At 44.4% G+C, this 27715-nt stretch overlaps 1 protein-coding gene across 1 annotated transcript in view; it reads left to right on the forward strand.

Moving 5' to 3' along the window:
• The window catches only part of ralgps2 (Ral GEF with PH domain and SH3 binding motif 2), an 87410-nt gene that overhangs the window by 2231 nt on the left and 57464 nt on the right, over nucleotides 1-27715 (forward strand). The window contains exons 3-4 of the mRNA XM_056275640.1: nucleotides 26-76; nucleotides 13984-14067. Of these exons, the coding sequence (XP_056131615.1) occupies nucleotides 26-76; nucleotides 13984-14067 (135 nt within the window). The remainder of the gene's footprint in view (nucleotides 1-25; nucleotides 77-13983; nucleotides 14068-27715) is intronic.

The raw sequence follows: 27715 nt of genomic DNA on the forward strand, positions 1-27715 counted from the left end.
CAGTTGTTGCATTTTTCTCCTCCAGGGCCAGATTACTCTCATGGATACTCCTGTGTTCAAAGCCATCCAGCCAGAGGTGAGCAGCCATAGTATTATGCGCATGTGTGTGTGCGTGCTTCATCACACATCACCTCATCATAGAATAAAACAGCAGCTCTATATTGATGTCATTTTTGGTGGGAATTAGGTTTAGTGCGATCGCTGGCTTTAGATGGAGATGTTGGATAATTACACACTGTTGCACATTTAAGTCTGTGTTGTGTATTTCAAGCTTTCTCATCTGCTGAAAACTCAAGACTTGGTAGTTTTAGCTTAACATGTTCTGATGTTTGGATGACTTGGTTCATCTGCAGACATACACCGATCAGCCAAACATTAAAACTACTGGCAGATAAGTGAATAACATTGATTATCTCATTACAATGGCACCTGTCAAAAGGTGGGCTATATTAGGCAGCAAGTGAACAGTCAGTTCACAAAGTTGATGTGTTGGAAGCAGGAAAAATGGGCAAGTGTAACTGTCTGAGCAACTTTGACAAGGGCCAAATTGTGATGGCTAGATGATTGGGTCAGAGCATATCCAAAACGGCAGGTCTTGTTGGGTGTTCCCGGTATGCAGTGGTCAGTACCTACCAAAAGTGGTCCAAGGAAGGACAACCAGTGAACTGGCGACAGGGTCACGAGAGCCTAAGGCTCATTGATGTGTTTTGGGAGCGAAGGCTAGCCTGTGTGGTCTGATCCCACAAAAGAGCTACTGTAGCTCAAATTGCTGTAAAGGTTAATACTGGCTATGATGGACAGGTGTCAGGACACACAGTGCTTCACAGCTTGCTGCGTATGGGGCTGTGTAGCTGCAGACTGGTCAGAGTGCCCATGATGGCTCCTGTCCACTGCTGAAAGAGCCTACAATGGGCACCTTAGCATCAGAACTGGACCATGGAGCAATGGAAGAAAGTGGCCTGGTCTGATGAATCACATTTTCTTTTACATCATTTGGATGGCCAGGTGCATGTGCGTCATTTACCCAAGGAAGAGATGGCACCAGGGTGCACCATGGGAAGAAGGCAAGCCGGCAGAGGCATTGTGATGTTCTGGGCAACATTCTGCTGGGTAACCTTGGGTCCTGGCATTCATTTGGATGTTATTTTGACACATACCACATATCTAAACTTCGTTGCAGGCTAAGTACACCCCTTCATGCCCTGATGGCAGTGGCCTCTTTCAGCAGGATAATGCACCCTGCCACACTGCAAAAATTGTTCAGGAATAGTTTGAGGAACATGACAAAGAGTTCAAGGTGTTGCCTTGGCCTTCAAGTTTCGCAGATCTCAATCCAATCGAACGTCTGTGGGATGTGCTGGAAAAACAAGTCCGAACTATGGAGGCCCCGTGTCACAACTTACAGAACTTAAAAGATCTGCGGCTAACTTCTTGGTTCCAGATACCAGAGGACACCTTCAGAGGTCTTGTGGAGTCCATGCCTCGACGGGTCAGAGCTGTTTTGCACGAGGGGTACCTACACAACATTTGGCAGGTGGTTTTAATGTTTTGGCTGATCGGTGTTCACTCGTTCATTCATTTATTCACCCACTCAGACTGCCTTTCTCCTTCTTGCACACTCTTGCACACCTCATCAATGGCTTAAGCGAGACCTTGTGCAAACTCATGTCCTGTGTCTTTCAGCCCGTTTTCTAGTTTCTGACAGCAGTCATGGATAACCTGTGTTTAAGGTTGGCCGCCATGGTCTTATAAAAGCAGCACAGAAACCACAGAGCAGTGTGGTGTTGTACTGGTCTGGCTCCTGCTGCTACCAGGGCAGCAACAGTGGCTTGTATCAGTCCAAACTACCAGCATGCACATCCTGCTGGCATCTGCTGGCATTCACACGGTACCCAGTACCAAGTACTGGTTCTGTTTAAACACTGATTCTGCTTACTCAGTCAAGGGTGCTGTTATAGTTATTTAGCTTAATTTTATGACTCTGTTAAGTGTTTTGTTTGTTGTACCACAGTAATGGAAAAGAACACTGAAGTTAAATTCTACAAATAGCTTTTGTCCTTCCTGTTTCAAACCAAGAAACTGAGAAAGAACCCAAAAGCTGTCTTGACTCCAGTCTCCAAGCTTTAAGTCTGCTGGGCCTGGTCCCGCAAAGGCTACCGAGGGATTCATAAACGCAAACATGGCCCCGTGTTCTGTTTTGAATAACTGACTGACAGACTGACCGACTGACTGCGGTTTTATACGCCCTGTGAAGATGTGTCCCTAAAGTGAGATCCAGTTCTGTGTGTTGGGAAGAAGATGTAATGGCAAGGACGGCTCAGGATGAAGAGAGGAAAGTGAGGGGGCGAGGGGATGTGGTCTGAGTTGTTTGGGAGAATTAAAGTTGCGAGGAAAGGTCTATCGGGGCAGGTTGACGTGAGTGCAGAGTAAAGATGGGGAAAGGGGGAGGGCAGAGTTTGGTGTACATATTGGTCTTTATGAGGGGGCGGCTGATGAAGAGATGAAGACTGTGGTCTGGAGGGAGAGAGCAGAGTGTGCAGTGTGCAGAATGACCCAGTGACAGCCTGGCAGGAAGAGAGAGGCTCTTCCTGCTCTCGCCGCGCTTTTGTCTCCAAGTACTCTCTAAAAAAAAACAAAACAAAACAAAAAAGTTACACAGCAATGACTGAGCTGACCTCAATGGGAGTTTCCATTGCTGTCAGTCTCACTACCTCCTCGACGTAGGATGTGAAAAACAGGTGTGTGTGTGTGTGTGTGTGTGTGTGTGTGTTTGTGTCTGTATGTCAACTGCTGTATCTTATTGAATTAAAATAAAGGAAAAAGAAATACATGGCGGTCACAATTGTTGCCTTTTCTAATGATGTAGAAATGTTTTTTCCTACCCTTTAAAAGAACCCCTGTCACACTGCTAAAATACACGTCTCCACATGTGGGGGGACTAAACAGGTTAAATCCATATTTGGTGGTTAAGTTGTGTTTTGGCGCTCATGTTTTTATGGAGACATGGTGTTATGGAAACTTATTTATGGTATTGGCGGCACGGTGGCGCAGTGGTTGGCGTGGTCGCCTCACAGCAAGAAGGTCCTGGGTTCGAGTCCCAAGGCAGTCCAGCCTTGGGGGTTGTCCCGGGTGGTCCTCTGTGTGGGGTTTGCATGTTCTCCCCATGTCTGCGTGGGTTTCCTCTGGGAGCTCTGGTTTCCTCCCACAGTCCAAAGACATATAGGTCAGGTGAATCGGCCATACTAAATTGTCCCTAGGTGTGAATGTGTGTTTGTGTGTGTGTGTATGTGTGTGTGGGCCCTGTGATTGACTGGTGGCCTGTCCAGGGTGTCTCCCCGCCTACCGCCCATTGTCTGCTGGGATAGGCTCCAGCATCCCCGTGACCCTGAAAACAGGATAAGCGGTTTGGATAATTGATGGAATGGATTTATGGTATTGGCTGTATTTTTTTTTTTGCAAATGGGAGAAGAAGCAGGAGGCAGAGATTTTTGTCTTCTATTATTGAATGTTTTGTTGTTTGGAACTCTGTTACTATGATATAGATTGCATGCCCCCCCCCCCCCCCAAAAAAAAGTCAGAAATCCCCATTCAGGCTCCATGTATTACCTAGCTTGGCTATCTATCACCAGATGCTCTTAAAGTCATCAGGTTTGACATCTCTGGACATCTTGCATAATAAAGAAGAAAGTAAGCATCACATTTTCCAGCAGATCTCCTCCAAGAGCTCCCGGTCTGTATTCACAGTGGTAAAAATGTTTTAACTGCAGGCTTTATGAATGTCTCATAGCAGAGTTGGCTAACTAAGCGTTACCCTTCAATCTTATTAGTCTTTAATGGAAATGTTCTCATGTGCATGACGGCAAGTCATTGTATCAATGCTCTTTTATGTTTCAGCTCCTAAAGTTATTGGTATTGTGTTGTTTTCCCAAGGCTTTAAAGCTACCATAACAACTGCACTTATTTCATGACTTGGCCGAGCCATTTATTTTTCATGTCTCCCTAAGTACATTTTAATTGTCTTTTTATACAGTGTGTGTGTAGCGGTGACATCCCTCTCATGCACGGTCTCATGCACGCTCACATGTGCTGTGTCCTGAAGTGCATGCACTCGCAAGTGCCCCGATTCCTTTACGTTTGCCTGTGTGCACCACAGATTTACATGTTTGTGTGTGAAGCATAAGCAGTCAGTCTGTTGTTTGCTCGGGTGTATGCCTTAGCTGTGATTATATTAGAACGCAGGGTCACGTTAAAATTAAGACTAAGTGTTCTCGCACTAACATGAACCAGATGGCTGGATGTGAGTCTGGAAGACCTGGTCGGCCTCTCTGGACAATGACATAAGATGTTAACCAAAAATATGTAAACAATCTGACGAGGCCTGTATCTGTAATAGCTCTTTTTGGAATGGATTAAGTTACCCGCGCACCACACGGTTCAACTGTCAGTATGAAAGGATCCATCTTGGATAAGTCGGGACTCACAAATTTTCAATGTCAGGGTTGAAATCAGGATTAAACTCCCCTCTGCAATTGCTTAACCAGCATCACTCAAGAGGGAGCATTGTTGAACATGTTGAACACAGTACATCTGTTTTTTAAAGATGTGTTAGCATGACAACAGATACGACATTCTCAAGCATGCGGCTTTTTATGGATCGCCTCATACATGTTGTACTTGATCCAGCATGTTTTGATTATCCCAAATATTGTGTGTGAGTGAGCAGCGGTTGTGTTAACTGAGAATTCTCAGCCATGTACCGAGTTTTACAGATACTACTACTACTTTCGGCTGCTCCCGTTAGGGGTCGCCACAGCGGATCATCCCTTTCCATTTCTTCCTGTCTTCTGCGTCTTCCTCTGTCACACCAGCCACCTGCATGTCTTCCCTCACTACATCCATAAACCTCCTCTTTGGCCTTCCTCTTCTCCTCTTCCCTGGCAGCTCCATATTCAGCATCCTTCTCCTAATATACTCAGCATCTCTCCTCCACACATGTCCAAGCCATCTCAATCTTGCCTCTCTTGCTTTGTCTCCAAACCGTCCAACCTGAGCTGTCCCTCTAATATAATCGTTCCTAATCCTGTCCTTCTTCGTTACTCCCAGTGAAAATCTTAGCATCTTCAACTCTGCCACCTCCAGCTCCGCCTCCTGTCTTTTCGTCAGTGCCACTGTCTCCAAACCATATAACATAGCTGGTCTCACAACCATCTTGTAAACTTTCCCTTTAACTCTTGCTGATACCCTTCTGTCGCAAATCACTCCTGACACTCTTCTCCACCCACTCCAACCTGCCTGCACTCTCTTTTTCACCTCTCTACTGCACTCCCCGTTACTTTGGACAGTTGACCCCAAGTATTTAAACTCAAATGCCTTTGTCACCTCCACTCCTTGCATCCTGACCATTCCACTGTCCTCTCTCTCATTCACGCATAGGTATTCCGTCTTGCTCCTACTGACTTTCATTCCTCTTCTCTCCAGTGCATACCTCCACCTCTCCAGGCTCTCCTCAACCTGCACCCTACTCTCGCTACAGATCACAATGTCATCCGCGAACATCATCGTCCATGGAGACTCCTGCCTGATCTTGTCCGTCAACCTGTCCATCACCAATGCAAACAAGAAAGGGCTAAGAGCCGATCCTTGATGTAATCCCACCTCCACCTTGAACCCATCTGCCATTCCAACCGCACACCTCACCATTGTCACACTTCCCTCATACGTATCCTGCACCACTCCTACATACTTCTCTGCAACTCCTGACTTCCTCATACAATACCACACCTCCTCTCTCGGCACTCTGTCATAAGCTTTCTCTAAATCTACAAAGACACAATGCAACTCTTTCTGGCCTTCTCTATACTTCTCAGTCAACATTCTCAAAGCAAACATCGCATCTGTGGTGCTCTTTCGTGGCATGAAACCATACTGCTGCTCGCTGATCGTCACCTCTCCTCTTAACCTAGCTTCTATTACTCTTTCCCAAATCTTCATGCTGTGGCTGATCAACTTTATACCTCTGTAGTTGTTACAGTTCTGCACATCGCCCTTGTTCTTGAAAATCGGTACCAGTATGCTTCTTCTCCACTCCTCAGGCATCCTCTCACTTTCCAGGATTGTGTTAAACAATCTAGTTAAAAACTCCACTGCCATCTCTCCTAAACATCTCCATGCCTCCACAGGTATGTCATCAGGACCAACTGCCTTTCCACTCTTCATCCTCTTCATAGCTGCCCTCACTTCCTCCTTGCTAATCCGCTGAACTTCCTGATTCACTATCCCTACATCATCCAACCTTCTCTCTCTCTCATTTTCTTCATTCATCAGCCCCTCAAAGTATTCCTTCCACCTTCTTAGCACACTCTCCTCGCTTGTCAGCACATTTCCATCTCTATCCTTGATCGCCCTAACTTGCTGCACATCCTTTGCAGCTTGGTCCCTCTGTCTAGCCAATCGGTACAAGTCCTTTTCTCCTTCCTTAGTGTCTAATCTGTCATACAACTCACCATACGCCTTTTCCTTTGCCTTTGCCACCTCTCTCTTTGCTTTACGCTGCATCTCCTTGTACTCCTGTCTACTTTCTTCATCTCTCTTACTATCCCACTTCTTCTTTGCCAACCTTTTCCTCTGTATAATTTGCTGTACTTCCTCATTCCACCACCAAGTCTCCTTGTCTTCCTTCCTCTGTCCTGATGACATACCAAGTACCTTCCTAGCTGTCTCCCTCACTATTTCTGCAGTGGTTTTCCAGCCATCTGGCAACTCTTCACTACCACCCAGTGCCTGTCTTAACTCCTGCCTGAACTCCACACAACAGTCTTCCTTCTTCAACTTCCACCATTTGATCTTCGGCTGTGTCTTCACTCGCTTCCTCTTCTTGGTCTCTAAAGTCATCCTACAGACCACCATCCGATGCTGCCTAGCTACGTTCTCCCCTGTCACCACCTTGCAGTCTCCAATCCCTTTTAGATGGCGCCTTCTACATAAGATATAGTCCACCTGTGTGCACTTTCCTCCACTCTTGTACGTCACCCTGTGTTCCTCCCTCTTCTTGAAATATGTATTCACCACAGCCATTTCCATCCTTTTCGCAAAATCCACCACCATCTGTCCTTCCACATTTCTCTTCTTGACTCCATACCTTCCCATCACCTCCTCATCACCTCTGTTCCCTTCACCAACATGTCCATTGAAGTCCGCTCCAATCACCACTCTCTCCTCCTTGGGTACCCTCTCCACCATGTCGTCCAACTCATTCCAGAATTTTAGAGTTTTACAGATAGTTGATGGTTAATTCCAAATGAAGTCTGTCTTGACAGAATCAACATAAGGAATTGGCTTTGTTGACCTTTTGAGAAACCCCGATTTATATTCCTGTCAATTACAGTGTGGATAAACTGTAAAAGAGCAAATATCACACAGTGATATTTATATTTACTATTCAGAAAGGGTATATAAATAACCGTGTTTGCTAAAGCATTATAAAAAAAAGTGTAGCCTGTTTGGTTGACAGTTAACTTGCTGTCTATGAAAAATTGGCTTCTAACACTTAAAAAGCACTGCCAGTATTGCTGACATATGCATGTGAGGTTCCAGTATGAATGAATTGCTATTTTTAATATTTTGGTAACTTTTAGCATTTTTGTTAAGTGTAATGACCACAGATGTGTAGACTCGCTAGCCCTTGGCTAACGGGTCAGACCCTTTAGTTGACTGGTTAGTGCAGTCACCCGTGGTCTGGGCTATCCGGATTCGATTCCCGGGTGCGGCAGGGGATCGAACCTGGGTAGCCCGAATCACGGGCGACTGCGCTAACCAGTCAACTAAAGGGTCCAACCCATTATCCGAGGGCTAGCGAGTCTAGTCATCAGTGGTCATTACACTACCCCCCCCCCCCATTCTGAGCTCAGTAATGGGCTATATGACTGGGCTTGGATCCAGTTGTAGTTTAGTTGTGCCCAGAAGCGTGAGGGAGCTGGTATGCTGAAACATGGGGACACGCTTCCTGTAGGAGGGGGGTAGTGTAACGACCACGGATGACTAGACTCGCTAGCCCTTGGCTAACGGGTCGGACCTTTTAGTTCACTGCTTAGCACAGTCACCTGTGGTCCGGCTACCCGGGACGGAAATCTGCAGCCGGGAATCGAACCTGGATAGCCCGGACCACGGGCGACTGCGCTAACCAGTCATCTTAAAGGGTCCAGCCCGTTAGCCAAGGGCTAGCGAATCTACACATCCGTGGTCATTACATAAGCATAGCCCTAGTAAAGTCTATTATCATGTTGATATTGAGCATTATAATCCACACATATATGAATGCAATGCAACATAGTATAATATCTGTAAATATGGAAACGATTTGTTGGGTAGGAATAGGCTATGACTGCATATTTACAACCCCTTCTATCACAGTGGTGGATCATGACTGGTTATAGCGCAACCCATTGTGTAAGAAAGGGGCACAAGAGTAAGGGGAAATAGAAGAAGTCTCGCCAAACTCCTATGCAAGGTAGAGTAGTTCACTCTTGCTCTTTTCCCTCCTTCCTACTGTGAACTGAGAAGGGAAAAGATTGGGTAACAGCAGAGGGGAGAGGGCAGCATTTCTATGAATGAGAGCTGATGCAGTGAGGCGGGAGAGCAATAGTGATCTGTTAAGCAGAGAGGCATGTCCTTTCGGCGCTGTCATTCCATGCTTTATCATATCCTCCAGATCCAGTGTGCTTGTGAGATTGATTGAAACTCCAGAAGTTAATTGTTTTGGTCTCGGAGTTCTCTAGCGTGCCGACTGACGTATAATCCATGACCTCTTCCTTCAGAATCTCCTGCATGGTTCTTGGCTGCTGGTCTGCCAGCTGGAAAGCCATCAAAAGACAAGATGGATCATAGACTGAGTAGAGTGGAGGGTGAATGAAGGATATGTAAAAGGTTTGAACGGCAAGTGGAGAGTTTCTTAGATGAATAAGAGAGCTGCTGATGGTTCACAGCTGGTTGTTTTTAACATAGTTAGCAAGGAAGAGGGAGATTGAGTTGACATAGAGGCAAAGGGGGAGAATTGTCTTTATTTGTTAGCCCAAAGTCATGACAACAGCCAGGGAAGTAAATTAGTGGCTTTGGCTTGCGCATCTTGTTTTGGCTTTGAGAAAATCTGCAACAGATCACTTTTTATGTACCACTGAGGAATATGCCAGCTCCTCAGATGTACGAGTGCCAACCCCAGAAAAGCCTTGAAGCAGAATAAACTTCTCAGTTGGATCCTGAAGATGAGATGAGCCATAGTTGGTAAAGTAAACATCTTGCACACTCAGACCTGACTCACCTGTAATCTTAATGAAATCCAGCACTGATGATATAAAAATCTTTTACCCAAATATAGCCATTGACTTTACTTCATTTTTTCTAATATGCACCAAGATTATTATCCACAAGGCTGCAGTATGTGTTCTAAAGGGAAATCCTGGAAAAGTAATTCAATTTATTGCTTCGGAAAGAAGCTAATGGAAGCTGCTGCTCCGTCTTATAGGCCCCTGTCAGAGCATCTACTGGACAGATACATTTTACAGGAATGCAGGACGATTTTTTTTCCCTTGGCGCTAACGGAGGAATGCACACACGGCCAGATAGCTTTGGGTCAGTTTTTTTTTCTTTTTTTCATTTTATTGTTTTGGCAGGCTAAGCAATTGGGTAGATCTGCAGGCAAATGTTGCTGTAAGTACCCTGGCAATTAGGCTAGGTTGCACCTGCCTCACAGTATTGTGAAGTACTAAGCAGATGTGTACACAGCTGTACAGATTTTCCATTACCTACCATGCCAACCTTTGTAATATTCACTCCATAACACACACACATGCACTACTCCCTCTCTCTCTTTGAGGCAACTTTATATTTTTTATCTCAATCGCACTCACCCCCTTCCACCTCCCTTTCCCACCCTCTGCCTCACTTCATCAACCCACTCTTTGTTGGTCCATGTTCTGTCTCTAATGTTCCCACGAATCGCCGCACTCCAGCTTTCCATTCATAATGTAGAAAAAACAAGAGCAATGGCTGTGGTATCTTTCATTAGATCACCATAATTTGTGGCCTGGCTGAATCTGGCGAGCATGTTCAGCCTTTAACCTTATTTCCCGTGCTTCACAGTATACTGTGTGTGGCATATTGACTATTCTTGAGTTTGATCCAAGGGGGGAGTAAATGGATAATCAAAGCAGTAGATCTGTAGTTTTGACAATGAGGCTAACTCAGAATGAAGAAGCATAATGTTATCTAACTGCAAGGCCCCATTTTCCCTCTTGTTTGCTTTTTGTGATGAACTGTGAATTGTAGCTCAGTTAAAGGTTCAGCTAAAGTTAAGATTGGATTTATATCTTAGCGCCAGTGTTCCCCATACCACTCCTACAGTGTAGACAACGGCCATCTTCTATGAGCCCCATGGGACTTGGCCTTAATGAAAACACTGCTCAGGCAGGCCAGCATGTGGAAATGACAGGTTTTCTGTGGTTTGGCAGAGTATGCTTTTTACTGCAGTCTTTACTGCAGCCGTTAAAATCCTTTCCGAGTAGCCTTGTCGATGCCTTTCTCTGAAGACACGACTGCTGTCAGATTTTCAAATGGTGCCTGGAGTTTTAAATACCTCCAGTGTGAAATAAGGCTATAAAGTCAATGAAAATAAAGGAATAAAGTCCTAACTGCTTTTGGATAGGCTGCACGTGGCTCCCTGCTGTTTTAACACAACGAAGGCAACTGGTCTTGGTTCTAATAAGAATTTTGTCAAGGAACAATGGAGCTTTCATTCATTAGCCCCAATACCTTATTATATCCTTTTTTCAAGGAATGCATGGATGCATGGATGGATAGTATAGCTAAGGAATAGATTCGACTCTCCTCAGAAAACGGGCCTAGGTGGTCTAGTGTTGACAGGCCAGTGTGGATTGTTGATCTGTTGTGGTTTAGTGTAAACCACGTTGATGGAGAGAGAGACAGATGACAGCTTGTGTCTAGGATCTCACTAGGTGGTCAGGTAATAGTGGTCTGACTTTGGGGAGGGACACACAGCAATGTATACCGACACACACATAGCTTCCACTCCATTTGGAACATCTTTGTCTGGAAGTGATCATCAGTAGTGTGGGATGAAAGGATGGAAGAAAGAATGATTGACAAGAAGGCAGGCAAAAGGGGCGAGTGCTTATTTAAAGAAGACTGATGTTAAATAAATAGAGTTCACAGCGGTGACAAAGGCCAGGGCTTTCTTATTGCTGGTAAGGTTTCTCCCTCCTCAGTCCCATGTCTCAGTTAAAAGCAAAACTCAAATCAGAGAGGGACAAGCTACCAAAAAAAAACTCCTGATAGCTGCTTTTGAGTCTTCTAACAGTGTAGACTTCTGGCAGTATAAAACTATCGTACTTTTCTTTCCCCTACTCGCCTTCCCTCATCCTCATCCTGCCTGGGCCAACTCAGACCCAGAGGCATCCCCTCACCCACGCTCTTAATTTCTGCTTTAAACATCTGTATTTGATACGCTGCTTCTTTATCCCCATTGCCTGGCCTCAGCGAGTGTGCATACACACATACACACCGTCATTTGACTAAGCATGACATCTCGCATCCTGCATGAGGCTGTCTAGATGTGGTCTGCATTATGAGCGGTTGTTGGAGGTCACTGCTTTCAGCTTGTCTCAGAGGGGTTATTGTGTGGGGGAGCTGAGGCCCAATGGAGTTGTTCTCATTGCAGCCCAAGCCGGCTGGCCTGGCAGGACTTAGGAGGGAAGCTTGCACAACATTTTTCCTACTGTTATGTCAGCGTCCCTGGCCTCCAAGCGGACAGCTAGGGCCAAAAGAGGGTCTGGGTTCTCCTGACAATGTCTGTGTGGTCTTCATCTCTTGAATCATTGAGGAAGACTGAAGCCAAGCTGGGTACAACCTGATTTTCTGATAGACAGTGTGTTAATATGCTTTGGTAATTTGTTGGATGTGAAGCATTGCGTTTCCGATATGGGTTCTCTTTCTGTAACTACTACTGCTTCATTTGCTACAACTGCTGCTGCTCATAGTAATATATACTATCACAAGTTAGCTTGTTTCCAAAACGATTTTATTTTCATATTGAATGTTTTGCATTATTGATAGCATTTTCAAGATGGGCAGCATCATTTCTTGTTAATCCGTATGTATTTGAATTAGGCTATTTCTGATAATAATGAGTGTGCAGTGTTCAAATGAGATTAAATCTGTGTAGCCTGCCTTAGTTATTTTGGATCTGATTTGACTTGATCTTCTTACCTTTCTTTTTCTTTCTTTCTTTCTTTCTTTCTTTCTTTCTTTCTTTCTTTCTTTCTTTCTTTTTCTGTCATCTCTTCTGTCTGTCTGTCTGTCTGTCTTTCTTTCTAGCTTTATACTAGCTTTCTTTTGTGTCATCTCTTGTCTGTCTGTCTGTCTGTCTGTCTTTCTTTTTCTGTCTTTCTTTCTTTCTAGCTTTCTTTCTATCTTTCTACTAGCTTTCTAGTTTTCTTTTTCTGTTGTCTTGTTTTTCTTCTGTCTGTCTGTTTCTAGCTGTCTTTCTTTTTCCTTTCGTTCTAGCTTTCTTTTTCTGTCATTTTTTCTTTCTGTCTGTCTGTCTCTTCTTTCTCTCTTTCGTTCTAGCTTTCTAATAGCTTTCTTTTTCTGTTATTTCTTCTTTTTCTGTCTGTCTTTCTTTCTAGCTTTCTATTAGCTTTTTAGCTTTCTTTTTCTGTCTATTCTTTCTTTCTTTCTTTCTTTCTAACTTTCTTTCTAGCTTTCTTTTTCTGTCTCTTCTTTCTTTCTGTCTATCTCTTTCTTTCTTTCTACTAGCTTTCTAGCTTTCTTTTTCTGTCATCTCTTCTTTCTGTCTGTCTGTCTGTCTGTCTGTCTGTCTGTCTGTCTGTCTTTCTTTTTCTTTCTTTCTTTCTAGCTTTATACTAGCTTTCTAGCTTTCTTTTGTGTCATCTCTTGTCTGTCTGTCTGTCTTTCTTTTTCTGTCTTTCTTTCTTTCTAGCTATCTTTTTACTAGCTTTCTAGTTTTCTTTTTCTGTTGTCTTGTTTTTCTTCTGTCTGTCTGTTTCTAGCTGTCTCTTTCTTTTTTCTTTCTTTCTAGCTTTCTTTTTCTGTCATTTTCTTTCTGTCTGTCTGTCTCTTCTTTCTCTCTTTCGTTCTAGCTTTCTACTAGCTTTCTTTTTCTGTTATTTCTTCTTTTTCTGTCTGTCTTTCTTTCTAGCTTTCTATTAGCTTTTTAGCTTTCTTTTTCTGTCTCTTCTTTCTTTCTTTCTTTCTTTCTTTCTTTCTTTCTTTCTTTCTTTCTTTCTTTCTTTCTTTCTTTCTTTCTTTCTTTCTAGCTTTCTTTTTCTGTCTCTTCTTTCTTTCTGTCTGTCTCTTTCTTTCTTTCTACTAGCTTTCTAGCTTTATTTTTCTGTCATCTCTTCTTTGTCTGTGTCTTTCTCTCTGTCTTTCTTTCTTTCTTTCTTTCTTTCTTTCTTTCTTTCTTTCTTTTTGTCTCTGTCTTTCTTTTTCTGTCTCTTTCTGCCTGTCTCTATCTGTCTTGTCGCTTTCTTTCTTTCTAGCTTTCTACTAGCTATCTAGCTTTCTTTTTCTGTCATCTCTTCTTTCTTTGTCTGTCTTTCTCTGTCTGTCTGTCTGTCTCTCTTTCTTTCTTTCTAGCTTTGTAGTGTTCTACTTTCTTTTTCTGTCATCTCTTCTTTCTTTGTCTGCCTGTCTTTCTCTGTCTCTGTCTCTCTGTCTCTGTTTCTTTGTTTCTTTCTTTTTCTTTGTGTCTTTCTTTCTTTCTTTCTGTCTTTCGACCTTTCTCTTTTTCATCTTCTCATCATGCCTCTGCTCTCTGCCTTCCCTTCCACCTTCCCCAGAGTGAACACTTAAGTAGACCGTTAAACACATTCAGAGAATGCTGGTGTGCTCAGAACAGCAGAGGGTCTGTGTGTGTGATGTAAATCTCTGGCCGTTTGTGTTTGTCTTCAGGAGCTGTCAAGCTGTGGTTGGAACAAGAAGGAGAAGCACAGTTCTGCCCCCAATGCTGTGGCTTTCACACGCAGGTTTAACCAGGTGAGATGCAAAGCACGTGCGCACGCGCGCACACACACACACGCACACACGCACGTATACATGCACTTTTTGCTGTATCTCCTTCACCCTCACTGTTAGTTCTCTTAAAATGAAATGAAGGAGCAGTCTTCTTGGATCCTTACAAATTTTATGAACCTTGGCCTTTGGGGGAAGGAGAGCTCATTTATCCTATTTCCAGCATCTCCTGGTCCTCTGTCCTCCAAGCACAAAGTCATCTCCCTACCTCTCTGAGAGATATGTGTTTTGAAGTTGTGGCTGCCGTGGCGGCACTTAAACACCACCTGTCACAAACATAACTTTTAGGCACCCCGACTGAGTACCCCTAATCATCTACAGCCACTCTGTCCTGCCAGTTGCATACGTCATAAAGATGCCCCAGGCAACGCAGACCTGAAAGAAAGGCAGCTTCTTACTCAACACGTTGTCCTCAGCTGGCCCTCAATGTGTTATATTACAGTGGGTGTGGGGACCATGAAGGTTACTTTTGCACTGTGGATGTCAGTGTGGCACGTGTCTGTGTATATTCAGCTGCATGCATTTGGCTTTAATTAGCAAATTCTGCACTGTGAAGTCAACAACAGGAAGTTTTGGGCAGTGATGTGAACAGCAGCAATGCCCTTTCATACGCTAGCGGTTTCGTCCCCAGACCTCTTTAAGACCCGCTTTCCTGCCCTCCAGGATAAATGAGATGATCTAACAGGAATGTGTCGCTGTGGAAACATCCCTGTGTATCGCAGATCCCAAACGGTGATTCAGGATGTTAGCTCTGCTCATTCAGCTCTTGGGAGCCAAGGAAAATGAGCTTTTTGAATGATGGGACTTGGAGCAGGAGGAAAGAGTCCTAGACAACTCCTTAGCGTGAGCTGAAGCCATACTCTTCTTCCTTCAGTTCTGAGTTTGTTGGCACCACATTATTGAAGCCAACAGAGCAGAAGAGAGCTGGCCAGTCCATTTAGTATTCATTGAGGATAATGAGATAAGGAGGAAAAAGTCACTTTATTTGTTCATCATGGAAAAGAATGGGACATTTATTGCTGGCAGTTTTGATGTAGAGACTTGCAGAGTGACACGGTACAAGGTGACACCCTTGTTAATGAGACAGCTGGAACTTGCATACAGAGCATGGCAACCAGTGAAATATATGATGGGCATTAAATACATTTACCTGTCACTTTACAATTCTAAAACAGGCACTGGGACGTATTTTGCTTTTGGGCATTAGCAGAAGAAGTGTTGAAGGGTGTAGTAGTAACATGAGTGAGCAGAGAGATGCCTCAAAGAAGTCAACTCATTGATTTCAGTTCGTTTATTTCCTGAATAAAATCATGGATAGCTTGCTCGCAACTCACAAGTTCAAAACGCTACTGCTGACTTTGGAGCGTGAAATGGCCAAGAGTCAGAGTGAGCTGTGAAGAAATTCATTTACAATGTTAAGTATGCCAATACAGTGTGTGTGTGTGTGTGTGTGTGTGTGTGTGTGTGTGTGTGTGTGTGTGTGTGTGTGTGTGTGTGTGTGTGTGTGTGTGTGTGTGTGTGAAAAATAAATAAAAAATCTCTCTCGCCCTTTTTTGGGTGGTGTGTGTCTTCCTCAAGCTCAGGTGCTCTACCAGAGGCCTGGGAGTTTGAGGGTTCTGTGCAGTATCTTAGCTGTTCCTAGGACCGCACTCTTCTGGGCAGAGACCTCAGTTGTTGTTCCTGGAATCTGTTGGAGCCACTCTCCCAGTTTGGGGGTCACAGCCCCTAGTGCTCCTATTACCACTGGGACTACTGTGGATTTCACCTTCCACATCCCTTCAAGTTCTTTCCTCAGCCCTTGGTATTCCTCTACCTTCTCGTGCTTTTTCTTCCTGATGTTGCCGTCACTTGGGATTGCTACGTCGATCACTACACACTCTGTCTTCTGTTTCTTGTTGACCACCACAATGTCTTGTTGGTTAGCCAGCACCTGCTTGTCAGTCTGGTACTTGAAGTCCCACAGGATCTTAGCTCTGCCATTCTCAGCCACCTTTGACAGTGTCTCCCATTTAGACTTGGGGACTTCCAGTCTGTATTCAATACATATGTCCCTGTACACTACTGCTGTCACATTATATTCGAATACCGAATTTAATTTCGAATTTGCATAAAAACACGAGATTCGAACGTAAATGGGAAAATTTGAATTAATTAATTAATTAATTAATTAATTAATATAATACATTGGTTGTACTTTAGAATTATTAATTAATCAATGTCAAAAATGCCGAAAGTAGGCTACGGCAAGAATTCCAGCTCTAATTACCCATAAGTCCATGGAGTGGAAACGTAGGCCTAGGCTGTAGCCAGAAACGAGAAAATGGAGGAATTTGGTGCTGCCGACAACGAGCCCGATGATCAGCATACCAGAAAGATTGTCACTCCAGAGAATCTTAGGAGTGCTATTTGGAAACACTTTGGTCTTTGGACTGTAAATGGAAAGACTGAAAACAAGGACAAGGTAATGTGCAAACTATGTGAGCGTGAACTAGCATACCATAGTTCCACGACCAACCTACGGTCTCACATGCAGTTCCACCATCCGGCCGAATACAAAGAACTGCAGGACCCTGCTGGTGCGTCTGCTGCTAAACAACCGAGGCTGACGTTTTTCTCACCTTCGGCTGCTCTGTCCTCTACACAAAAAGAGGCGATCACTTCACAACTTACCAAATTCATATGTAAAGACATGCGGCCAATAAGCATAGTGGAAGGTGGAGGCTTTAAAGATTTTCTCCGTGACATTGAGCCACGTTACACTATCCCGAGCAGAACCACAATAACTAAAAACATTGTGAAACTCTATGATACTACTCGTGAAAATGTACGCCAGATACTAAGCGATAAGGAAATTGCACTCACTACAGATGGGTGGACGTCTATAGCCACAGACGCTTATGTTACAGTTACAGCACACGTAATGTCGGAGGCATGGGAACTGAATGATTTTGTCCTACAAACGAAAGACTTGAGAAGTAGCCACACTGCAGAAAACGTCGCGGAGTGCATTTCTGGCACACTGAGGGATTTTCACATTCCCCGTGAATCGGTGATCGCAGTCACAACAGACAATGCACATAACTATGTGAATGCTGTGGAGAGGTACCTCGATACCATTAACATACCTTGCCTGGCACATACAATCAATCTAGCTGTACGTAAAGGGCTAGACGTCAGAGCCATAGACACGACACTTAGCAGGCTAAAGAAAGCAGCCGCACATTTCGGCAGGTCACCTACCGACAGCTACCTATTGGAGGATAAACAGTGTTTGCTGGGCTTGAAAACTGATAAATTAATTAACGATTGCGTCACGCGATGGAATAGTACATATGAAACGATCTGCAGGGCATCGGAACAGGCAGCTGTTGCAGCTGTAATATTTGAGAAAAAATTGTCAAATCTCGAACTAACCACAACTGAATGGTCCATGGTCGAACAGATGCGTGAAATACTTAGACCGTTCAAGATTGCGACTGAGGCTTTGTCAACTAACAAATATCCCACAGCTTCTGCTGTATTGCCTTTACAGCATGTACTACTGTGTCAACTTGGCTCACCCATTCCTAATGCAATGCCCAGCTTGAGAGAAATGACCGCAAAGATCGACACAGATTTGAGGAAGTGTTATGACAAAAATAACGAAGCAACATTCATGTTATTGAATAAAGCAGCATACCTGGATCCCCGCTTTCATAGTTTAATGCATTTATCAGAGGAACAGAAGGACCAAGTGCACGCAAACATTAAAGAAGAAATGGCCGTGAGATTTGAAAGTGGGACAGATGAGCATTCGTTAAGCTCAGACACTCGCGCACGAAAAACGGCTCTGACGGCAATGGGCGATCTGTTTGGAGAAACATACAAGGGAAGGGGCGAGATGAGAGACGACCAAGAAAATGTACTGCACCAAGAGATGTGGTCCTACCGAAGAGAGCCAACGACGCCAGCAGACAGCAATCCTCTTCTATGGTGGAAGACGCTGGGTAGCGCAAAATATCCCCACCTGGCGCAGCTTGCAAGAAAGTACCTGAGTGTTCCCGGGACATCAGTGCGTTCTGAGCGAGTCTTTTCCACAGCTGGGAATATTGTTAACAAAAAGCGCTTTGCTCTTGACACTGAACATGTTAACCAGTTGATTTTCCTGGCGAATAATTTGTAGCCTCCCAGTCCAGTTAAGCCTATGTGTAGGCTATATATAATCGTATTTACAAAGACCACATAACCCACTATTTTTTATTTTATTATTACTATTATTATTTATTTTAGTTATTTAGTTTGGTGGGCTTGCCTAGGCTACTTATAGGCCACATTCTGTTAGTAGCCTACGTTACATTGCCATGGCAGCGTTGAATGCAGCCCAATTGCCATGAGGATTATTGACATTATTATTACTTTTTTGAGAAGCATACTCTGTGGTAATTGTTTTTGAAAATATGGCAACATTTGACTTCATAATTTGCATTAAACTTCACTAATTATTTCGACCGAAATATGTTATCTGTCTGCTTGTCCCCTCTTGTGGATACAAATGGTAAAACGCATGATCAAAATAATTACTGGTTAATAAATTACGGGTTATTTTTAGTCTTGCCATTTTAAAGACCGTTTTTTACATGGAAATTCGAATCCAAATTCGAATATGGGTACAATTCTGCCACGAATATCGAATATGTTTTTTTCTTAAAGTGACAGCCCTACTGTACACTATCCCAGCCACTTGGTTATGCCGTTCAGTATATGCTTTCCCAGCCAGCATTTCACACCCTGCTAAGTGCTGGACTGTCTCAGAGGTGTCTTTGCACAGCTTGCATCTTGGGTCTTGTCTGGTGTGATAGACCCCTGCCTGAACCCATCTGGTCCTGAGTGCCTATTCTTCTCCTGAGTGCTTCTTCTATGATCAGAGCCTCTGTTCTGTCCTCCAGTCCAGCCTTTTCTAGCCACTGGTAGGATTTCTCTATCAGCTACCAGCTACATCTTCTATCTGTCGATGGTACATTTCATGGAGGGGCTTGATCTTCCATGATACCTCCTCTTCTTCTTCCTCCACATGCTCAAGTCTTCTGCTGCCTGAGGTACTTACTCAGCAGTTCATCCATTTGATTAAATACTAGCAGTCAGCTGTCCAAAGTAACGGGGAGTGCAGAAGAGAGGTGAAGAAGAGAATGCATGCAGGGTGGAGTGGGTGGAGAAGAGTGTCAGGAGTGATTTGCGACAGAAGGGTACCAGCAAGAGTTAAAGGGAAGGTTTACAAGATGGTTGTGAGACCAGCTATGTTGTATGGTTTGGAGACAGTGGGATTGACGAAAAGACAGGAGGCGGAGCTGGAGGTGGCAGAGTTGAAGATGCTAAGATTTTCATTGGGAGTGACGGAAGAAGGACAGGATTAGGAACGAGTATATTAGAGGGACAGCTCAGGTTGGATGGTTTGGAGACAAAGCAAGAGAGGCAAGATTGAGATGGCTTAGACATGTGTGGAGGAGAGATGCTGGGTATATTGGGAGAAGGATGCTGAATATGGAGCTGCCAGGGAAGAGGAAAAGAGGACCGCCAAAGAGGAGGTTTATGGATGTGGTGATGGAGGACATGCAGGTGGTTGGTGTGACAGAGGAAGATGCAGAGGACAGGAAGAAATGGAAATGGATGATCCGCTGTGGCAACCCCTAATGGGAGCAGCCGATAGCAGTAGTAGTAGTAGTAGTGAGTGTTTTCAGGCAATTTCCACAACACAAAGACACTCCCCCCACCTCCTTGAAAACTTTACCAACAGCCTTTTGGGTTTGCACAGAAGCCCTCTCTCTGCACCTGACACTGAAGGGCCAAAGTGACATCAACTAGACAGGAGGCTACTCAGAGAAGCCATGTCTTTTGACGTGATTATTAGCCTCACCACAGGACACGGAGACTATTTAGCGACTTTCCCAGGCTATCACAGATGGGAAACTCACCAGGAAGCACCCAGCTTTTGATATGGGTACTAGATTCACAACAAGACATGGGACCACCTGATGACCTTTCCAGATTATTGTCACTGTTGATCACAGGAAGAAGCTTTAATCTCATCTCTATAAAAAAATAAAAACTCTCACCTTCAGATTATGGTGGAGACAGGACAATGACTTGAGTTGGTCAATTTAAATGTCAAGCCCTCTCTCCTACTTACTTACTTACTTTATTTACTTATTTACTTACTTTTTTCTTTTTTGGATTTCCCCCCTTTTTCTCCCCAATTGTCAATTGTACTCGGCCTATTACCCCACTCTTCCAAGCTGTCCCGGTTGCTGTGCCACCCCCTCTGCCGATCCAGGGAGGACTGCAGACTACCACATGCCTCCTCCGGTACAAGTGGAGTCTCTAGCCGCTTCTTTTCACCTGACAGTGAGGAGTTTTGCCAGGGGGACATAGTGCGTGGGAGGATCACACTATTCCCCCAGTTCTCCCTTCCCTCCGAACAGGCGCCCCGACCGACCAGAGAAGGCGCTAGTGCAGCGACCAGAACACATACCCACACCCGGTTTCCTATCCTCAGACACGGCCAATTGTGTCTGTAGGGATGCCCAACCAAGCCGGAGGTAACACGGGGATTCGAACCGGCGATCCCTGTGTTGGTAGGCAACGGAATAGACTGCTACGCCACCCGGAAATGCTTTTATTTTGGATTTTCGCCCCTTTTGCCCCCCAATTGTATCTGGCCAATTACCCCACTCTTCTGGAGCATTCCAGTCGCTGCTCCACCCCCTCTGCTGATGTGGGGAGGGCTACAGACTACCACATGCCTCCTCCGATGCATGTGGAGTCGCCAGCTGCTTCTTTTCACCTGACAGTGTGGCATTTCGCCAGGGGGCCGTAGCATGTGGGAGGATCACACTTTTCCCCCCAGTTCCCCTTCCCCCCTGAACAGGCACCCCAACCGACCAGAGGAGGCGCTAGTGCAGTGACCAGGACACATCCACATCTGGCTTCCCACCTACAGACATGGCCAATTGTCTTTGTAGGGATGCCCAACCAAGCCGGAGGTAACACGGAGAGTCGAACCGGCAATCCCCGTGTTGGTAGGCAACGGAATAGACCACTACGCTACCTGGATGCCCCACTTACTTACTTACTTAACATTGTATTCATTATTGGTTTGGATATGTGCAGAGGAGAGATGCTGGGTATATTTGGAGAAGGATGCTGAAAATGGAGCTGCCAGGCAAGAGGAAAAGAGGAAGGCAAAAGAGGTTTATGGATGTGATGAGGGAGGACATGCAGGTGGTTGGTGTGACAGAGGAAGATGCAGAAGACAGGAAGAGAGGGAAACGGATGATCCGCTGTGGCGATCCCTAACAAGAAGCATATATATATATATATATATATATATATATATATATATATATATATATATATGTGTGTGTGTGTGTGTTTGGGTACAGGTTTGATACTCTAAACAGCCATTGGTTTCATGAACAGCCATGTTTACTTTCAAAGTTACCTTGAACAAAATTCCACAGCTCCACCTGCTCACATTTTTAGTCACTATGGACGAGAGAACGCCATTTAAATGCAAATGGATAGAGGGGCAGTAGTCCTGGCTTCATTTCCTCTGCCCCATTTGCCCAAGACCGTCATGGTACTGTGACTTATGGCCTTTTGACAATAATGTTCAGTCCCAATCAGTCACTTCAGCTGCAACCCCTCTCCCTCCGCCCCACTGTTAACGAGATAGACATGTTGTCTTGCTCAACTTCCTTTTAAGCTACTCAGTTCTACTTTTATTAGGCTCTCTTTCTCTAGCACTCATTCCCTTTCACTGACCCGTTATGCAAGCTCATCCACAGCTATCAGCTAGTGGCTGGTCTACCCTGCTTCCTCTTATTTATGGTGGTTTTATTGAGCCGAGGCAGTACAGTCTTACACCAGAGACATTCATATGCTCCTGAGCGCAACCCGAAAGACACAACTGTATGTCTTGTTTGTGACTCTGTATGTAACATGTGAACATGGTACTCTGTAACTGCACGGCCCTTTTTTCACACGCGAGCGAGTATCAGCAAGAATCAGTTTGATTGCTTTATTTTCTATTGGAATGTGTTAACTGCCCGCAAGCGATGCAACGCTGATCACCACCACGCGGCCCTCCGTTTTTAGCTGAGTTTTTGTCGGATGTCCTGTTTCTTTTTACTTCCTGTTCGCGTTGAAAAGTGCTGTGTCACTGATGAGGAACATCTCCATTCTGATCTTGAATGCATAGCTCCTAGATATGTAGTTTGTTTACATGACCGTTTCAGTATGGACAGAGAGCATCCGATGCAACGCGATGGTTGGACACCCGCGTCCAGTTAGGACACGGTGTTAGCCACAAACTTGCACAAGCTCACAAGCCAGGTAGTCCCAGTTGAGTGACATCACTACAATACTGCCTTGATTGACCCCGTTAACTGGAAGAGTTCGCTGCTGGAAGCAGAAATGGGAACTTGCATGTACACACACACAAGCACGCATGTAGACAAACATGACACATGCTCTGTATTTATCCCTGGTGGCAGTCCACATCGATCTCAGCTGGACATGTGGATGACCGAGAGGACTAAATATGAGGTCCCATGAGGGTTGTTTTTTTTTTTTTGTAAATGCAACTCTCGGATTGGAGTCTATACTTGTGTACTACACGTAGGAAGCCCCTTTCTTCCTGAAGTGGAAGGCAGATGTTAATGGGAGCTCGGCATATGAGAGCACTTCTTTTTCATTTAAGTTTAAGGATGGGCAGTGTTGGCATCATGTGAGATCCCATCTCAGGATGGGAGAAAAGAAAATGGCTGGGGTTCATTAACAGTTGAAAGGTCAATGTAGGTCAGATTTTGTTTTTTCACCAAATATCTCTCATACTTCCTCTACTTTATTTTTACCTAAGACATTAATTCACTGTTTGCGCAGACTTTTACATACTCTGCCTCCACTCTTCTACAGATTAGCCTATGACAGATGGTGAAAATTAAGCCCATCTGCCACATAATCACGGAGATGTAGTGGAAAGAGGGAGCGAGAGGATGGGAAAGGGTGAAAGAGGGATTGGGAGTGGGGGAGTTGATTTATCTCCTCACCTCTTAGTTGCCCTTTCCCTGAAATGAAAACATGACTCCAGCCCGTTTCTAGGAAAATAAGTCAAAACAAGATTCAGTTGAGGATTTGTATGCAAAAAAAAGTGTAAGAGAACACAGAACAGCACTCCATGGCCCTGCACACATGCATTACATATATACTTCATTAAATGAAACACTCAACGGCAGAGAAAGCGGGAATTGCTCAATTAAAGAATTACTTGAATCACTGGAATATGTATATATATACACTACCGTTCAAAAGTTTGGGATCCCCCAAACAATTTAGTGTTTTCCATGAAAAGTCACACTTATTCACCACCATATGTTGTGAAATGAATAGAAAATAGAGTCAAGACATTGACAAGGTTAGAAATAATGATTTGTATTTGAAATAAGATTTTTTTACATCAAACTTTGCTTTCGTCAAAGAATCCTCCATTTGCAGCAATTACAGCATTGCAGATCTTTGGCATTCTAGCTGTTAATTTGTTGAGGTAATCTGGAGAAATTGCACCCCACGCTTCCAGAAGCAGCTCCCACAAGTTGGATTGGTTGGATGGGCACTTCTTTGAGCAGATTGAGTTTCTGGAGCATCACATTTGTGGGGTCAATTAAACACTCAAAATGGCCAGAAAAAGAGAACTTTCATCTGAAACTCGACAGTCTATTCTTGTTCTTAGAAATGAAGGCTATTCCATGCGAGAAATTGCTAAGAAATTGAAGATTTCCTACCCCGGTGTGTACTACTCCCTTCAGAGGACAGCACAAACAGGCTCTAACCAGAGTAGAAAAAGAAGTGGGAGGCCGCGTTGCACAACTGAGCAAGAAGATAAGTACATTAGAGTCTCTAGTTTGAGAAACAGACGCCTCACAGGTCCCCAACTGGCATCTTCATTAAATAGTACCTGTTAGAGCCTGTTTGTGCTGTCCTCTGAAGGGAGTAGTACACACCGGGGTAGGAAATCTTCAATTTCTTAGCAATTTCTCGCATGGAATAGACTTCATTTCTAAGAACAAGAATAGACTGTCGAGTTTCAGATGAAAGTTCTCTTTTTGTGGCCATTTTGAGTGTTTAATTGACCCCACAAATGTGATGCTCCAGAAACTCAATCTGCTCAAAGAAGTGCCCATCCAACCAATCCAACTTGTGGGAGCTGCTTCTGGAAGCGTGGGGTGCAATTTCTCCAGATTACCTCAACAAATTAACAGCTAGAATGCCAAAGGTCTGCAATGCTGTAATTGCTGCAAATGGAGGATTCTTTGACGAAAGCAAAGTTTGATGTAAAAAAAATCTTATTTCAAATACAAATCATTATTTCTAACCTTGTCAATGTCTTGACTCTATTTTCTATTCATTTCACAACATATGGTGGTGAATAAGTGTGACTTTTCATGGAAAACACGAAATTGTTTGGGTGATCCCAAACTTTTGAACGGTAGTGTATGTATATATAAAACTTTGTAAAAAGAAACAATCAACGTTAGGGAAAGTGCTCAACAAATAAAGAGCAACATAATCCATTGGGTCAAGTAAATTCTTATGAGACAGCACAAGCCTGTTTCATGCCGTAAACAATCATCAGCTGTCAGGATTATTTTGCTCCTTATTTGTTGAGCACTTTCCCTACCGTTGAAAAGTTTATATATATATATATGAGCAGCTGGATAGCTCCGTAAGTAAGAACGCTAGCTTTCATGCTGGAGATCGGGGGTTCAAACCCCAGTTGGGACAAGTCTCCAGTCAGTCTGTGGCTTAGACTCCTACTGCTATGCAAGCCATCTACCTCAGCTCTGAGTGAGAGTAACATGAATAGAGTCATGATGGCGCGGACGTCGCCCGAGTTAACAAGGTCCACCTCAGGTGTTGGGGAACCAGGGCAACCTGATGAGAAATGGGCTACTGGAACAAGACATTTATGGACAAGGGTCAAGAACCTTGATCTGATGGAATGGTTCTATAACAGCAGACCCCAGGAGTGAGGCTATATGAAGCATATGTGGGAACTGCGGACCAGTAGGAGACCTACTTCTACACTGAATCAGAAGCAGCTAGTGGCTCAATGCTTGAACATCAAGAAAGCTACTGTCACAACTCAAGATGGAGAAGCTCCAACAGGATGACTATACAGTTCAGCACCCTGAATTTTGCCCAGTAGGCAAAAGATACACAAGGACAGATTCCAACCAGCTGAAACAATCCTACCAGCCATGACAGTTAAAGCTACTGAGGTTAAAATGAGAATCAAGGCCAGACTTAAGACAGTCAACCCCTGGGCTCGGCTTCTACGACTCAGTGACAAAGTACCATCACAGAGCCTGATTGTGGATGTAAACACAGCCTAACGCAATATCTCATCTAGGACCATAACAGAGACCAACGAGCTTGTATCTGCCACTGCAACTGTAATCCTGGAGATGCTTGGGTACAGGATTAAGAACACAGGTCACCAACAGTACCCTCTATGGAAGAGAAGGCTGGAAGCCAAGGTCAGAGCAGCATAGAGATATTAGCCAGTTAACAGAGGTGCAGAAAGGTGTGATGAAAGGCAGCCCTGGTTGAAGAAGTACAGTAAAATGTCCATAAGTGAGGCCCTGGAAATGGCCAAACAAAGTTTCACAGCTCTGGTTGTCAGGCTGAAGAGATACACTAGAGAACAGAAGCCAAAACAGTAAATAGTCTGTGTCCCAAAGAACCGTCCAAAGTGTACTCCCAGCTGTAGAGTAACAAAGGAACAAAATCAGAACCACCTAGAGCAGAGATCAAGCGATACTGGAAGGATATATGGGAAAAGGAGGCATTACACAACACCAATGCCCCGTGGGTGGTGGACGTAAGAGCATACCACAGCAATATTCCAGAACAAAAATCAGTTATCCTCACAGTGGCCTACATCCAACAGTGAGTCTCAAGCATGAAGAGAGGGACTGCACCAGGCCCTGACACGATTCACGCCTACTGGCTGAAGAAGCTAACGGCACTCCATGACTGCCTGGCAACACAGATGAACCAGCTGTTAACATCAGGGTCTCACCCTGACTGGCTAACACAGGGAAGAACAATACTGATCATGAAGGATGCCCACAAGGTTGTACAACACCTTCGAACTACCGGCCGATAACCTGCCTCTCCGCGATATGGAAGTTCCTCTCAGGCATCATAGCAGCTAAACTGAATGGGCACATGAGTCAATAAAGGAGCAAAACCCAGGAAGAAATTGGGAACAACACCAGAGGGTCAAAGCATCAGCTACTGGTTGATCGAGCTGTCACCCAAGACTCTTAAGACCAGACAGACCAACCTGAGCACAGCCTGGATTGACTACAAGAATGCCTACGATTCAATGCCCCGCACATGGTTACTGGAGTGCTTGGAGCTATACAGAGCCAACAGGATACTATCAGCCTTCATCAAGAACTAAATGCGGCAATGGAAAATAACACTAGAAGCCAACTCAAAGACAGTCACACAGGTAACCATCAAATGCGGCATATACCAAGGTGATGCACTATCCCTGCTGCTATTCTGCATAGGCCTGAACCCTGTTAGTCAGATCATCACAAAGAGTGGTTATGGATACAGAGTCAGAAGTGGAGTTACCATCAGCCACCTACTATACATGGATGACATCAAGCTGTATGCCAGGAATGAGAGAGACATTGACTCACTGATCCACCTCACCAGGATCTACAGCAACAACATTGGGATGTCATTCGGACTGGACAAATGCAGCCGGAATGGTGGCAAAAAGGGGAAAGGTGGTGAAGACTGAAGGGGTTAAATTACCAGATGACAGGATATAGACATACAGGACAGTTACAAGTACTTGGGTATTCCACAGGCAAACCATGAGGAGGCAGCAAGGAGGTCAGCTATAGCCAGATACCTCCAGAGAGTGAGGTAGGTCCTGAGGAGCCAGCTCAGTGGGAAGAATAACATCCAAATGATCAACACATATGCCCTACCAGTCTGTGAATGTTCTCATTCATCTAGGTCATGGTTATCCAAAGGAGTTGAATCAAGTGCAACTGGACTTGGTATATATCCGTATATATGGTATATATCCTTCACGGATATATACCAAGTCCAGTTGCACTTGATTCAAATCCTTTGGATGCCCTACCAGTCATCAGATACTGAACTGGAATAATGAGCTAGCCAAAGGAGGAGATAAAGGCCACAGATATCAGTACACAAAAGCTCCTCACAATGCACGGAGGGGTCCAGCAGCCTGAGAGTGTAAAATAAGTGAAAAGATGGGGCTGAGGATTAGTGAGTGCCAGAGCCACTATCGAGAATGAAACAAGAAACATCCATGAGAATATCAGAAAGAGCCCCCCGCCCCTGCCCCAGGACGAACTGCTGAGTGAGTAACTCGGGCAGCAGAAGAAAGAGAGTGGGGAGGAAGAAGAAGAGGTATTATGGAAGATCAAGTTCCTACATGGGATATGCCATCGACATATAGAAGGACATGGCTGATATTGAGAAAGCCTACCAGTGGCTAGGAAAGGCTGGACTGAAGGACAGCACA

The sequence above is a fragment of the Lampris incognitus genome, chromosome 3, assembly GCF_029633865.1.
Source record: "Lampris incognitus isolate fLamInc1 chromosome 3, fLamInc1.hap2, whole genome shotgun sequence".
NCBI lineage: Eukaryota > Metazoa > Chordata > Actinopteri > Lampriformes > Lampridae > Lampris > Lampris incognitus.